Consider the following 14,655-nt stretch of genomic DNA (forward strand, 5'->3'; position numbering starts at 1 on the left):
AGTGGGCAGAACGTGATGGCTGCGGCCGCAGACATTGGCTCGACGGCCGCTGGGGGCAACCACAGAGGGTCCGAGTCTGCGTTTGATCTTCCAGAGGAGCGGACTTGGCGCCGAGACAGCCAGTCGCCCAATAGAACGGACTGAACGAGCACGTTCCTGAGCTTGTGGCCAGCAGCTCTCTGCTTGCCCGGGCGTCCATTGGCTGAGCCGGCGCCAAGGCTGCCGACTCCGGGCCCAGAGGCTTGGCGGCCAATGAGGTCCCGCTGGCACTTTCTGGGCATCTGGGCACTCGATCACATACTTTTACCTTAACTCTGCTCAGATAGCTGTTGTATCCAGCGTGTTATTACGTGGGGGCGTTGCCTCCCGCCCAGACGAAGAGTTTTCGTCCAAGCCTCCATCATCTTGACGTCTGCTTTCACGTGGGACGCAGTATCAGTTGTATGGCCAGCTGGAGAGCACTGGCTCCTGAGCACTGAGCACTTGTCGAGTCCACCGATGGCCGATGTTCTGGAATCCAACCTCCGTGTCATCGGCGAGTCGCGTGTCCTCTCCACGTTGGGAATGCGACGTCTCCTGCCACGCTACAATCTGCGACGCATGCACCAAGCGCGGCTTCCTTGCATATTCTGGTCCATTCCCGTGTCCGCCACACCAATCTGATGATCGCTTCCTGTTCAGCGACGTTGCCCTGCTCGGTGGGCCTGCTTATCCTGTGCAAATCATGCACCGAAGACTGAAACGTTTGCTTGACTCGTCCATGAGTGGTGAGATCTCTTATCCCACGTACGGCGTGCCCGAGAGGTTCCTTTGACCAATTGGTCATGACCAGCATGTCATCTGGTCGCTCGTCGTATGGCAGAAAAAGTAAACATCCCTTACCTGTAAGATGACCCCGCATTTCATAAGGGATGGATGACTGCAGCTGTTGGGCTGTCCTCGAGGTCGTCTCGCTTTCCTGAACCTGGACTCGTCGAGTTTACCCGGCAACAGATTCAAAGACGAAACAGCCAAGGTCGTCTATAAAACTCTTCTTGCATCGGCCCCACTAACTCGATCCGAGCGCCAGGGACTTCCTTGGCAGAGGCGGTGCAGTAATGATTCATGAATTATAACTGATTTCAACTGCTCCAGTATATCCACTCAGGGTCGAGAACTCGTCTTTGTTCGGTGTGAGTACCAAATATTTGCCTCCAATGGCAGATTCAGAAGAGGTGCACGTTGGGGAGGTTATGATTACTACCTACATGGCCACTGTATATCGTTTGTCGTCTAGTTCCAACAAGTTAGAATTTATCCGGAGAGCACGCAGTATGTCTTGCTAAGCATCCATCCAGACTGGCGTGGAAAACTCTACAAAGTTGATATAATAGAGTGCATGTGATTCTTATTAAACACATCTATGAGGCCTATTACCCATTTACATTCTCATGCTAGTAACAAGCGAGATTTCCTTGTATAACCTTGTAGTGAAGACTTCATTTACTATAAACAGTGAATGTCGACCTTGCCACTTTCACATTGATATGGGACGTGAAGAACTATCCCTTCACCGGGATCGCCGTAGGCAACTGGCTCGCCTTGAGGATTATATGGACCACCTGCCCACTTACTAGCAAGTAACTCCAGCTCTCCAGCAACGTATCATCCTAGGAGTCGGATAATTGTGCATGACGACCGGCGAGTACTCGCAGTTTGTCCTTGTTTAGATATTCAGACGCTTGGTCCGATCTGTGCCTCAACACAGAGACACGACAAGGCACTCCGGTCGCTCCTGCAAAGGCTGAAGATGAAGATAAACTGGGTAAACATCGCGAATATTTGTTTTGATATGAAACGCGACAGACCACCCAAGGTATCAGATGTATCGTCCGCCATATAAAATTTCTCCCTACAGCGCTACTCATGCAAATGAATGGTCGTTTTGCTTAACATAATAACAGTGTAGGGGCTACTATTTCAATAAAATCATTTGCACCAGTCCAGAGTTGATTGCGAGGGAAGAAAGAAGAAGAGGGGAGAAAAAAAAAAAAAAAGGTACCTGTGCTCGGTCGGACTCGAACGAGCTGTGTCACTTTTCTCTTACGGTAGTCAGCCAATTTACTGAGGTGAGATTATCGTACAACTATCACAACCACCATACCAACAGCTTACTTCCCAAGCTGCCGCAGAGCCTTGAACAGCAGGATCTGCGCATATAATACATGAAGCTCGTAGAATAACTTCGGAATCATCTTAAAGTCCCTCGTGCTCTGACCTCCAGGATACAAATTCGAGCACTCAATCGTGACATACGACACCCTGGCCATACCATTCGGACCGCGCTCAACGATGAATTCTTGGAACCCGCCTTCCATGACCCGCCATGGAAGACCGTACAAGGCTGGGCGGTTGACCGAGTTGACGAGGCCGGTTGGGACTCTCCAGTAGAATGCCGTACCAGCTGTATCAGTGTCGTCGCTACTTAGGACGTCCTTGTTTGACGGGAACTCGGTGACCGGCTTCGGTCCTTCTGATGGGAGGTTTGTGGACTCCAGAGGAATTCTAGATGTTGAACTCCAACTCCCTAGCATAAACGCACCGATGTCGTTCCCCTTTCCGAATAAAAGACCCCCAGGCGTGAAAGATGGTGGTGTGGGTTCATCCAAGATCCACGCCTCGAGACCACGACTCCGTGCATCCAAAAACGCAGCAAAAAGTTTCTGGCTGAGTTGAGAAGCATCGGGTTTGTCGCCGCCTTCAACGCCATATTTCCGCGCGTCGTAATTCTCCAGTTGCGATATTGGGATGTCGACCTGCAGCGCGACGAAGGACGAGACCCAGTGCGTTTTGCAGTCTGTGCTGGGCCAGGTCGATAATAAAACTGGTTTATCGACACCCATTGGAGAGGCATTGGAGACCTCTTCTCCTGTTTCGAGGAGATTGCGACATGCGCTTGACTTTGGGAGTTGGTGTATTGGGATGCGAGGGCATGATTTGTTGAGGCGTCGCTCGGCGAGGTAGGCTGCTATACTGCCTAGTGTGATTAGAGAGAGGGCGCCTGTGAGATACGTCCTAGTTTGAATGGAAGCTGTCATGTTGAGATAATATTTTGTGGTGGAGTTGGATCATTGCGGCCGTATAGATGCGGCTTAAGTAGGAGGTGGACCCGGTCTGTCCCGAACTTCCGATTGATCATGGGAGCAGTGGTGAGTCATTGTTTAAATAATTAAATACTTGTTTTATAAATATGGACAAAATATGTATTATTGTAGTAGTAAATTAAGGGCGTGTAAATGACAATATTGTTGGTTGTATAAATCATGATTCAGAGTAAATATATAAATGCAGCAAACTATACAGAGTCTACCAACCTACCAAACACTCCCCAGACCCCCGACTGACTAAAGTATCCATACTTATACTCCTCGTCGATATACTCCTCGTCCTGACCGTCTCCCCTCTATCCCACTGACGAACCATCCAATCCTGAAACACCAAATGCCCCGTCCTCTTCGCCCTCTCAACATCAACCCCAGCAAGCGCCCACGCCAAATCCCTCCAAACTCCCATAATCGGCTCCTGCAGCCTCGATATCTCACTATCACTCGCCTGCCGCCACACAGGCCTCAGCACCTCCGGAAGCAACGCCTTCTCGTCCCACATATCCAGCCCCCGCCCGTGCTCTACATACGCTTCCCGGAGATACATCAACCACCGGGTCCATATCGACCGAGCGCCCGGGATGCGACAATCCCGTAACCCCAGCCCGATCAGCATCTCAACTAGGTACATCGGGGACGGGATAAGCACGCCACCTAGGAAGTCTGGGAACCTACCCCCTCGGGCAGGCGTAGGTCGTGGACCGACTTCATGCGCGTAGATAAGCCGCCCCAGACTCGTAACTCGACCTAGATGCCCGGGTTTTATATCCGGCATGTCCCCGCCCGCGAGCGGCGTCGGGAAGAAATCCGATTTGCGATAGAGGGCTAGCACAGTCGGGTATGGGTTGTTGCTGTTTGAGCTATTATGGATATGCAGATGGAGTTCGGCGAAGGGGTGGATGTGGGAGCTGTGCTTATGAGGCGGGAGAGGGCGTCTCCCGCCGGGTCCTTTTCGGTGGGCGTCGTGGTCGAATTGGACTTTCTCTTCGAGATAGCGGACCGGGCAGGGGTAGGTGCCTGGGCATGGTGTGTAGATGGAGTCTGGGGACCAGCGGAGGGCGCGGTAGGCGGTTATGAGGTCGTGGTCTTCGACGATGAACTTGTAGTCTGTTGCTGCGGAGGAGGTGCTCGCTCCAGAGGATGCAGCCGATGCCGGAGGCTGAGAGGGTTTGGGAGATGTGGTGGATGGTGCTGTGGGATGGGTCTTGGTAGGTTGGGGCTGGCATCTTGCTGGATGGGATGGACAGGGTTGGGTCTGCTCCATGTTGATTGAGGGGGGATGATATAGTAGATGTATCCTTTGCATCGTGTCTGAACAAAGGCTGAAGGAGAGTACCTTTGTTGATATCTAAAAGACAACAACGACTTTGTGAAAGGAATAATGAATCGATAAGAAAGACAATTTCATTCAAACTCTTGCAATGCAAAACACTCACTATTACCACCGGGTCATACCATCATCGTCAAATATCATAACGCCCGCTAGCTAAAGAACTGGAAATAGGTACCTACATATCCTCAATTCTTCCTCACCCTGTCATCCCCAAGAATGACCCTTTCCACAGCTGCCTTCTCGCCACTCTTCTCAACCAACCCCCTAAACACACCCCCGTCAATCTCCAAAAGCTCCCTGGGCGCACCCCATTCAACAACCTTCCCAGCATCCAGCACAAGAATCCGATCAAAATCCGCAATCGTACTGAGCCTATGCGCGATGACCAGTAAACTGGAGTCACTCCGCCCGAACTCGCTCCGGATCGACTGTTGGATCAGTGCGTCGGTTTCCATATCAACAGCCGACGTCGCCTCATCCAGCACCATGATCTTCGGTCTCGAGATAATAGCTCGCGCAAGACACAGGAGCTGCCGCTGGCCATGGGAGATATTCAACCCGCCAGATGTAATAGGCGAGGAAAGCGAGGCAAAGAAGCCGGTTGGTTTAGGCGGTGCAGTAGACGAAGACGAGGAAGCCAGTGTACTACTCCCGCTCAATGGATCATTGTATCTCGTCATAGCTGGACTCTGGGGCGGGCTCTGAGACGAGGAGCTCGGCTGGGAGGCGAGCGTCGATGTATCCTCGAAATGGAGGAGATGCACGCGTTCCAACGCGTTATACAGCTCCAGATCACTGTGCTCGTTGAACGGGTCCAGATTCGACCGGATCGTTCCTGAAAATAGGACCGGGTCTTGAGGAATAATTGCCAATCGACTGCGGAGCTCCTGTAGTTTTAACTGCGAGATATCGAGGCCGTCGATGATGATTCGGCCTCGTCGGGACTCGAGGAAGCGGAATAGGGCCAGTGTTAGAGAGGACTTCCCTGCGCCTGTGCGACCTACCACGCCGACGCGCTGGTTATTCTCAACTGTGAAGCTGATTCCATTGAGAACGACCGGGAGGTCAGGAGCGTAGCCTACTTCGAGGTTCTCGACTTCGATCTTGCCCCGCGTGGGCCAGGACGCTGGTGGGTTATATCCGTCCTGGGTCTCGATTTCGATGTTGGTGTATTCAAGAACACGCTCTGTGGCGTTCATGTCGATTTCAACATTCGCGTAGAATCGGAGTCCCATTGCCACGGCGTAGTTATATTGCAGGGCGAAGCTCATGGCGAATCCAGCCAGTGCAGCCGAGGCACCGGGCATATACACGACGAGCGCGGCGGTCATTGTTGAGAAGAGCGCGCCGACAAGGGCCATCCAGAATCCGAGCCAGCGGTTGAAGAGCCAGAGGTACCAGGATGCCTGGGCGTGGTTGTTGATCAGGCCATACATCTCCTGGATGTAGGTGTCTGCTTTGTTGAATGCGCGGATCGTGGCGAGGCCGGACAGGCTGGAGCCGAATTTCTCCATTACAGGGCTTTTGGCTGTGCTTTCCAGGCGCTTGATCTCGCGGACACCACCAAGGTAGTCCCGGAAGAGGCGGACGCAGAGAGTGAGTAGCACGCATGCCAGAAGCAGAAGGAAGGGCGATACTGTTGTCCCTGCGACTAGAATGCCTAGGAGCTCGAGCGCTTTGTAGGTGAGGTGCCCGATATCGTAGCCTAGGCGCCAATCAAGGAGATAGATGTCGGAGGTGAAGCGGTTGAGGATGCGGCCTAGGGGGACAGTGTCGAGCCAGCGGAGGGGAGCGCGGAGGACTGTGGCCAGGAGGTCGTCAAAGAGTTGGCGTGACGACTCGATAAAGGCAACAGCAAGGGCGAGACAGCGGAGGGTGCCGACAATACATGCAGCAGCGGAGATACCCACGTAGACAGTGAGATAGTACATGAGGTCGCTGTTGATGTTGATAGGGCTTGTTGCCTGTTTGGGCTCTGGATCGGTTGTACTGGAAGTCCACACACTCACCCACCAGGACTACAGAATTAGCAAAGACCATAAAACCTGACATGTATAAACTCACTCTGCCGATGAGAAGTGTCGTAAAAGCCGCGTATGCCAGGAACGCCAGGATCCACCACCGCAGACGGTTGCCCTTGTTCATGTATGCCCCGTATACCTTGAGGGGGATCGAGCCAGTCTCGCGCTTCTCCTCTTGCATAAACTTCTTGATCGTCTGCATACTGAACACAGACGACCGCCGTCCACCACTAGCAGCCGAGGAGCGCTTTCGCTTAGGAAGCTCTTGAGAGGGCTTTTCCTTTTGCTCGCGGTTTACCTCGACCTTAACCATAAGATCCGCCAATTCTCCGGATGCTTGAAGCTCTTGAACAGTGCCGGCGTGATTGACAAAGCCGTTTTCAAGCAGAACACAGTAGTCCGTACGTGGAAGACACAGCCCAGCATGGTGGGTGACCAGTATCCTAGTCCGGCCCTGCCCTAATTCTCCAGTAAGTGCATGTTCATACACATGTCGGCCAGTCTCCGCGTCCAGCGCGCTGAAGATATCATCCATAACCAAAATCCCAGCGCGAGAGTACAGTGCACGAGCAAATGAGATACGCCATCTCTGCCCGCCGCTGAGGTTGATTCCGTTCGCACCAATATCTGTGAGATCGCCGTCCGGCAGCATCGTCATGTCCTTTTCCAATCCGGAGGCAAAGAGTGTCTGGCGGTACCGCTGTCGGTCGTAGGGTAGGCCGAATAGAATGTTATCTTTGATCGTTGCATTCTCCATCCATGGGTTCTGTGCTACGTATGCGATCGCTGTGTCGAGGATCCAGTTCGCTCGTGTCGCTAGGTGGTCGAATCGCTGGGATAGAGGCGGTGCATGAGGAACTTCCACTGAGCCAGACAGTACGTCGCATTCGCCTAGAATTGAGGCAAGGAGAAGGCTTTTGCCGGATCCTGTCTTGCCCACGATTGCGGTTAGTCCTTTGGGAGGGAATTGGAGGGATACGTGTCGGAGGACGAAGCGATCGCATTCCCAGTTGTCTTCTTGTGCATCTTCAGATGGCCAGGCAACTGTTGCGTCTTTGAAAGTGATAGTATCGACGTCTGCTGTATTCGAGACCTTCTCTGGCGAAGATAGATAGCTGTCAATGCGGTCAGCACTGACTTTCGCTTCCATTGCTTTAGAGAACAGATCCGGTAGACTGGCAAGAGATGACTCGAGCGAGCCAAAGATAGAGAGGGCTGTGAAGGCAACTGAAGGAGAGAGTTCTCCTCGAGTAAGTGCATAGACTGTCAAGGAAATAGCAGAAAGCAGCAATGGCCCCATGAGCCATACAGATACCATGCCCGTGGTGTACACCGATGTCTTCCACAGGAGATTCAGCTCAAGCTTGCGCTTCTCCTTGATGCGGTCCTGCCACTGCTGCTCCAGGGCACCGAACTTGATCTGTCGGATTCCCTGCAGAACTTCAGTCACGGCACTTGTTCGCTTGTCGCTCGCTTTCATGAACTCTTCCTGGGCAGACGCGTATCGTTTGGTGAGCCACGAATTGGCTGGCGTGAGCAGAATCGCGCCTCCAATTCCAGCCAGCAGACTCGGCCAGCCAATGAGGCCAACAAGAAAGGCACCAGAAATCGCCAGCCGAAGGATACAAGACGGGATGAGGTAGCTGAATGTGACGAAATCGGCAATACGCTTCGAGTCGACAGCCGCAAGGTTGATAATGCTCTGCCGGTTCTTCTCCTCCTCTCCTTCTTCGTCTTCGTCCTCCCAGTCTTCCATATCATGCGTGGACTTTGCCTTGGGAGAATTGATATCCTTGCACCGCATTGATTTGGAAAATACCAATCCCGAGAGACCCTCGTGGATCGGAATCCAGAGGTCCGAATAAATCAGCCACCAAAGCCACGACTCGATGCTCGATGTCACCGCCAGGAACATCCCAAGTGCACCAACCCACATCCAAGCCTCTGGTGAGTGTTTAGAAAGAACAGAGTCGTCTTCCAGAGTCTTCAAAATCTTGAAAAGGGCCACCTGCGGACCGAAACCAAGGACACAGACCACGAGGCTTAGGAGGCCCTGAATTATAAGAGCCCGGGCATGTCGAACGGCCAGAGCAACCCAGAGCTTACGAGCGCCCTGGAATTGTGCCAGTCGTGCATGCACGGTTTCTGCTCTGGCAGCGAACGGTAGTTTGGGCAGGTCTTCGACGCCTAGTCCTTTATTATGAGACGTAAAGTGGAGGAGCCCCGTGGCCCAGCCGTAGGTGAAGCGGTTATATGCACTGACATTGAGCTCCTGGTCGACCTCTCGGCCCTCGAAATAGACGGTTGGCCGTCGGGGAATGAGAATGCAGACCACGGCCCGGAGACTGGCGACGAGGATCTGGGTGGAGAAGAGTGCTGTAAAGGCGTGGCTGATGTCGATTGGGTACCCATTACTCCAGAAAATGGTGATTTGAACAGGTATAAATAAGAGAGAGAGGAAGCTGGCCCAGAAGGCATAGATCCCAAGGGAATATCTTTTCACGCACGACTTTTCAGTGAGTAGAGAGACGGGTTGCAGGCACATCACAGTCTGTGTCACCAATTAGTCAGTCCTTCAGAAAAAGAGCTGGGAAAGGCCAAACTCACCCATCCGACCATCTGCACCCACGACGGCGCGATAAAGTGTCTCTTGTCCTGCTCCCGTATACAAGTTGCCACAACAGCCTGTGCCAACGATACCCCGAACCCGGCAAAGGAGAGCAAGACGACGCCCCATTTCTGCCATCTCTCTGACTTCTCAAACTCGGCAACCGAATACTCCGTCGCCTCTCCATCTTCGTCGATATACTCCGTAGGTGTCGTGTCTGACGAATCCTCCAAGCGAATCGGCCCATACCGCGTCGTCTTCGCAACTCTCGCCCACAGACCCCATACTGCTGGCACACTGCAGACGGCAATAACAATCACACTCAGCACTCCCACTCCAAGAACCAATCTCTCAGCGGGTGTCATCCCTCATATCAAATGGTCGATGCACTGACAGGCAATGCAATCGGTGTCGTTGGTGGTGTAGGCGGGAGAGAAAAGATGAAAGAAAGAAAACAGAAATGCGGGATGAAAAAAGCAAACATCCTGAGCGGGTCCTGGGAAACGAAGTTGCAGCTGCACGCCCTGGACTGGACTGGACTGGACATTCCTCTCGCGTGCCTGCATTCCTGGCTGTTGCTCCTGGGCTCAACTTCTTCAACTTCTGGATGGGTGGAGCACGCGGTGGGTCGTGTATCTGTGTACCGTCAATACGGGTACTTGCGGTATGCTTTCCCATTGGCCCCTAATGCTGGAACTAGCCAATGGAAGTGGGTAAATAAAGAAAGCCAGGATATCGTACTGTTCCGTTACGTAACACGCACAAGGGCAGGCAGAGACCGAAGGGGGTCGGTGCGCTATCAACACTGGGATCGAAAATGATGGAAGAATTAAGATGCAGAAAATAGGTGTTTGAGCTTGTGAGGAGTCACCCGATGGCATTAGCCTCACTTTGTGCAATTGCTGCCGTCGCGTAACGTCGTCCGGCAGCGGTTGTCACCCTGGAGTTACCTCAATAAACAAGACCGCGAACCGGCGGAGAAGCCTGACCAGGTCAAGAGATCAATTACGTATTTGTCAGTGGGGATGGGTATTAATTGAAGACATTCCAATATTCCATCCTTGTAGACTTCGGCGAGTTCCTGGTTTCGCTCGCCGTTCCGATCCCATCCGGCGAATTCGCTGAATGCCTCAGGCAGAGACACACATTTGCAGAGTTAAGATGAATACGATATAATCTGCGGAAATGTGCATAATTATGATATAATGATGGATTAGTCTTTATCATGATATACAGTTCCAACCTAGGTATATGTATTAACTACGTCGCAGTATTCTACCGAAGTTACAAAGAATCCCCGAAACGTCCATTACCCATTCCCGGCATTCTACCACGCAATATCAGTCAGAAAGAATACATAATAATCCTCAGCTGTAATATGAGATTACTTATCCAGGCACGGAATGAGAACATCTACCGAAGAAATACCAACAAAAAAATATAACATCTACCAGGCACATCCGGGAATGGGATAGTATTTCGCAACGACATATTCGGTTCTGCCCGGATCCCTGCAGCTGTCTATGCACGACACGCGTAACTCGCTCGGTGCTGGCCTGAGCGGAAAGGATGAAGTTATAAAAAATAACAAAAAGAATAAGAATAGCAAAACAACAAATATATAACAGCTAATATTATGGCTGTGCTTACTAACTTGCCTGCAGGTAACTAACGTAATTCCCGGTCGGTTCGTGTATCCCGGTCGGTTCGTGCTTACCCCCCCAAAAACCATGCTTGATCAACTTTAAAGCACTGTACAACAACCAAAAGTAATTCGAATTGAATAAACTAAACCTATTTACGATTTAGACATCTCGTCCTAGTATGCCCTTTAATATTATATTCAGAACATGTTGGTGGGGCATGTTTAAGTATAGTTAAAGTTGGAAGAGCACTTCTACTAGTATTACCCCCCTCTACCTCTAATTGCTTATTTCTTAACGAAATTAGATCCCTAGCTTCTTGAAATGAAAGACCTTCTGTAGGAGTCATCTGGCGCTTAGAACGACCTTTTTTCTGCCTGTCATTCTCAATAGCTGCGCGGAGATCGCAGTTTTCGTTTGCTAGTAAGCTAGCATTATAAATAGCTTGCTCACAGCCTTTTATAAACTTATCTAGCGCTCGCTTCGAGGGAGATGTAGGACTTCTAGACCTATTTTTAAGAAGTTTCTTGATTAAGGAAGCTTTTCGATGCACTTAACGGACTATATGAGGTGTATAGAGCTGGGAGGAAGGGATTAAAGTACTCCCTCTACTAGGAGAGGGGGTTTTAACTACTATACTTAAGCTTAACTTATTCAGCACTGTATGAGGGTTAAAGGGGACTATCCTAGTTACTCTGAATCCGCTTTTAGTATTCTCTATAGTAAAGACCTCTTTGTGAGCTGCTGGATAAGTCTTTAAGAAATCTAGCTTGTTAATATAGTTGTATCCCAGGCGCCCTTTCTACTTAATAAGCTTGCCATAAGCTCTCTTTAAAGGGCTAAAATAACCAACATCCAGAGGTTGCAGAAGGTGAGATAAATAGGCAGGTATATAGATTGCTATAATATTATTTTCCTTGTATATTATATCAAATTCAGGTGTTAGGTGGCTTCTATGGCCATCTAGAATAAGAAGTTGATACCCCCCTCTTGTACGCCTATTTGTAGCTGGAATAAAGACTTTTCGAAGCTAATATAGGCTGATTATGTCTGTAGTCCATCTATTGGCGCTTATTTTAACTCTCTAATCTCCTGGGATTGCTGCTTTATCGAACCATCTCTTAATATGAACCTTTCTCTTGAAGATAATGGTGGAGGGTATTGACCACCCTCTTGAATTAATGTATTCGATAGTTGTAACCTATTCCCGATTCCCTAGCTGTATAAGCCATGGTTTGCCAGGCATTCCTGCTCTAGAAACCACTTTTATTGTTGTAATAAGTCCCATAGCAAACCCAGTTTTATTAAAGTTATAGATATCTTCATCCATAATACCATACTGATCTTTAGCCTTCTGCAACTTGTTAAAAAAAGCACTAATGACCTTCAGATCTTTACACAGTGCTCTTTGGCAATTAATCTTTCTAGCAAATCTGCTTTTTATCTCCGGGTGATGCTTGGTAAACTCTGTTACCTAATTCTTTCCCATTAGCTTAGGGGGGGTGGCGGAATCAGCACCTAGGATAGTATTGGCCATCTCTTATACTTGGAAGTGCCTTGGGGCAGCGCCACGTATATTAAGTGATACTATCCATGCTATTAATACATCCTCTTGTCTCTCAGATAGCCTACTCGTGTGGTTGCGGAGTTCTGGTTGAGATTAAAGTCCCTTTAATCAATCACGTAGGATTTGAGGAGGTAGATTATAAATCAATGCAGCTTGACGAGTATTCGATATTTTTTGATTTTTTAAATTGTTAATAGCGCATTGAATTCTGCCCTCTTGCTTAATTGATTCTTGCTTCGTTTTACGCGCTTTTCGTGGCATGGTGGCTAGTTGAAGTTGGTGGGTGGTTGACGCGTTTGATTTTTTGGAGTTGCACGAGCTGACCGGGATACACGAACCGACCGGGAATTACGTTATCACTATCTTGCTGTTATATATAATCTTTTACATAATCCTAGTAGTCTTTACCAGAATAAATAGAAGATACTTTCTATAGCTATATATAATATGGACTTAGATATATTACTCAAGGATCTCGGGATGATACTATGCAGGAAAAGTAGCTGGTTCAAAGAGATATTCGAGGTCTATCTGCTGTGGGAGTTACGCAGTTGATTTATGACCCGGCAGGTACGACTGTTTTGATATTGAGCAGACAATCATTATCTATCTTCCTACAATCCATCCTACAAGCCTTCCTTCTCCAGAAGGTTCTTGAATCCCAGACATAGTATATCCATCACCCCATCCTCGACGTTATCTTCAACAAACATTGCTGCCAACTCCCTAATATCCGGAGGCTCTCCCTTTCCCGCAGCAGCCCATATTTCAGCGACAACTTTGCGCAAAATATCATTCCTGCAAGCGGGGTCATTCACCGCGATAAACAAGTTCTCGGTAATAAGAGACATCCTGCAAAGGCTTGCACCGGATTCCGATGATCCCTTCCCCCCCGTGCAATTCTCCGACACGAGGCCCTCATAGATCCGGCGGTACGAGGAAAGCGTCTCCGGCGAATCCTCCCAGACCCCTTCTGGCTCATCGCCGTGGTCCATGGATTCTGTGTAGCCGTACATCGCCGGATCCCAGTCTCGGGTAAGCCACCCAGGATACCGCTCGTTGCCCAGGGTTCGAGGCACAGCGGCGACCCCATCCCAGTCGATGATACCCTTTAAATCGCCCTCGGCGGAGACAAGGAAGTTCTGGATGTCGACGTCTGGATGGGCGAGAACAAAGGGGTCGATATCATTAGGTTGGGGGATCCAGGTGATCAGCTGGCGCACAAGGAGCGCGAGTCCCTTCGGAATGGGCTTCTGTTCAGGGTGAGAGTCGAGCATGAAGGTGTAGTACGCCTGAGGGTCGCTAGATACTGGCTGCTCAATGTAGATGGGGTCATCGGATGGGTCTTTATGGATGAACCACCGGTCTAGCATCGCTTTGTTGTCAACTTGTCGGATGGGCCCGGTATCAACCGGTTGGCCGTCGTCGTCAAAGATCAGTTGGCCGCCAGCCCGGAATGAAAACTGGCTGAGCTGGGCCATTGCCGACGCAATGCCCTGGAGAGCGCGTGTGCGGCGTGACAGCGTGGCCTCAGTGCTGGCGGCGGCCAGATGGTGTCCGAACCAGACATCGTACAGTGAGACCCCGTCGATGAATGTCATCACGATGTAAGGACAGCGAAGGGGGTTTTCAGTCGTCGAGGAGAAGTCTAGAACATCAGGGAGAGGGATTGAGGTTTGGCGCTTTAGCAGCCGCATTGTGTTTGCCTCGCAAGCCAGGGCCGACGCAGCCAAATCATCCCACTTGGCTGCAGTGCCGTTGATGGGGATCTTCACCAGCCAGCGAAGGCCATCATCGAACGTCACGGGAAATAGCACATGGTACGATCCATACAGAGGCTGGCCAACTGAGGGTTTTGGCTCGGGGGCTGCAAGGCCTGGTTGGACGCGTCGCAGGATGGCGCTCGCAAGGTGGGGCAGCTGGTCCTTGTCCAGGGTCGACAGGACGGCAGAAAACAGTATCGCGTTCTCGTCATCGTCAGCAGGTAAAGCAGGAGGCGAGGCTGGCACCTGGGCGACCTGTTCTGGTTGCGCCATTGTGGGTGTTGGGGATGAGGGGAGGGATGAGGCTAAAGGCCTTAATATATCGGTGTTATAAGGCGTTGGGTCCTGGCGGGGCTGCCATCGCGGTATATCACATAGCAGGGATCCAACCACGTCATCCTGCTTGGTCAAGTGAGCAGTCTCTGGCTTCGGACAACTGCCATCTTTTCTTTTCAGCCTTTCGCGTACTAAATAGCACAATCGCCCCCCAATTCAATCCCACATCCGGCCCAGTGATGGAGCATCAGCCAAAGCCCGGTTACATGTAGATGATACGACTTCCCCGCTATAACCGCCA

At 50.7% G+C, this 14,655-nt stretch overlaps 4 protein-coding genes across 4 annotated transcripts; all 4 read right to left on the minus strand.

The window, feature by feature from the left end:
- Positions 1–2,150: 2,150 nt before the first annotated feature.
- On the minus strand, positions 2,151–3,077 carry APUU_21931A (uncharacterized protein; the record flags this gene model as incomplete). The annotated part of the gene is made up of 1 exon (XM_041700738.1): positions 2,151–3,077. The coding sequence occupies one exon, from the start codon at positions 3,075–3,077 to the stop codon at positions 2,151–2,153; it is 927 nt and encodes a 308-aa protein (XP_041553693.1).
- Positions 3,078–3,345: 268 nt separating this feature from the next.
- Positions 3,346–4,449, minus strand: APUU_21932A (uncharacterized protein; the record flags this gene model as incomplete). Its single annotated transcript, XM_041700739.1, has 1 exon — positions 3,346–4,449. One exon carries the CDS (start codon positions 4,447–4,449, stop codon positions 3,346–3,348), a length of 1,104 nt encoding a protein of 367 aa, XP_041553694.1.
- Positions 4,450–4,661: 212 nt separating this feature from the next.
- On the minus strand, positions 4,662–9,470 carry APUU_21933A (putative ABC bile acid transporter; the record flags this gene model as incomplete). The annotated part of the gene is made up of 3 exons (XM_041700740.1): positions 4,662–6,494; positions 6,541–9,048; positions 9,105–9,470. 3 exons carry the CDS (start codon positions 9,468–9,470, stop codon positions 4,662–4,664), a joined length of 4,707 nt encoding a protein of 1,568 aa, XP_041553695.1.
- A 3,471-nt stretch (positions 9,471–12,941) lies between these two features.
- APUU_21934A (phosphotransferase family protein) lies at positions 12,942–14,351 on the minus strand (the record flags this gene model as incomplete). Its single annotated transcript, XM_041700742.1, has 1 exon — positions 12,942–14,351. One exon carries the CDS (start codon positions 14,349–14,351, stop codon positions 12,942–12,944), a length of 1,410 nt encoding a protein of 469 aa, XP_041553696.1.
- Between the last annotated feature and the right edge of the window lie 304 nt (positions 14,352–14,655).

This window comes from Aspergillus puulaauensis, chromosome 2 (assembly GCF_016861865.1).
Source record: "Aspergillus puulaauensis MK2 DNA, chromosome 2, nearly complete sequence".
NCBI lineage: Eukaryota > Fungi > Ascomycota > Eurotiomycetes > Eurotiales > Aspergillaceae > Aspergillus > Aspergillus puulaauensis.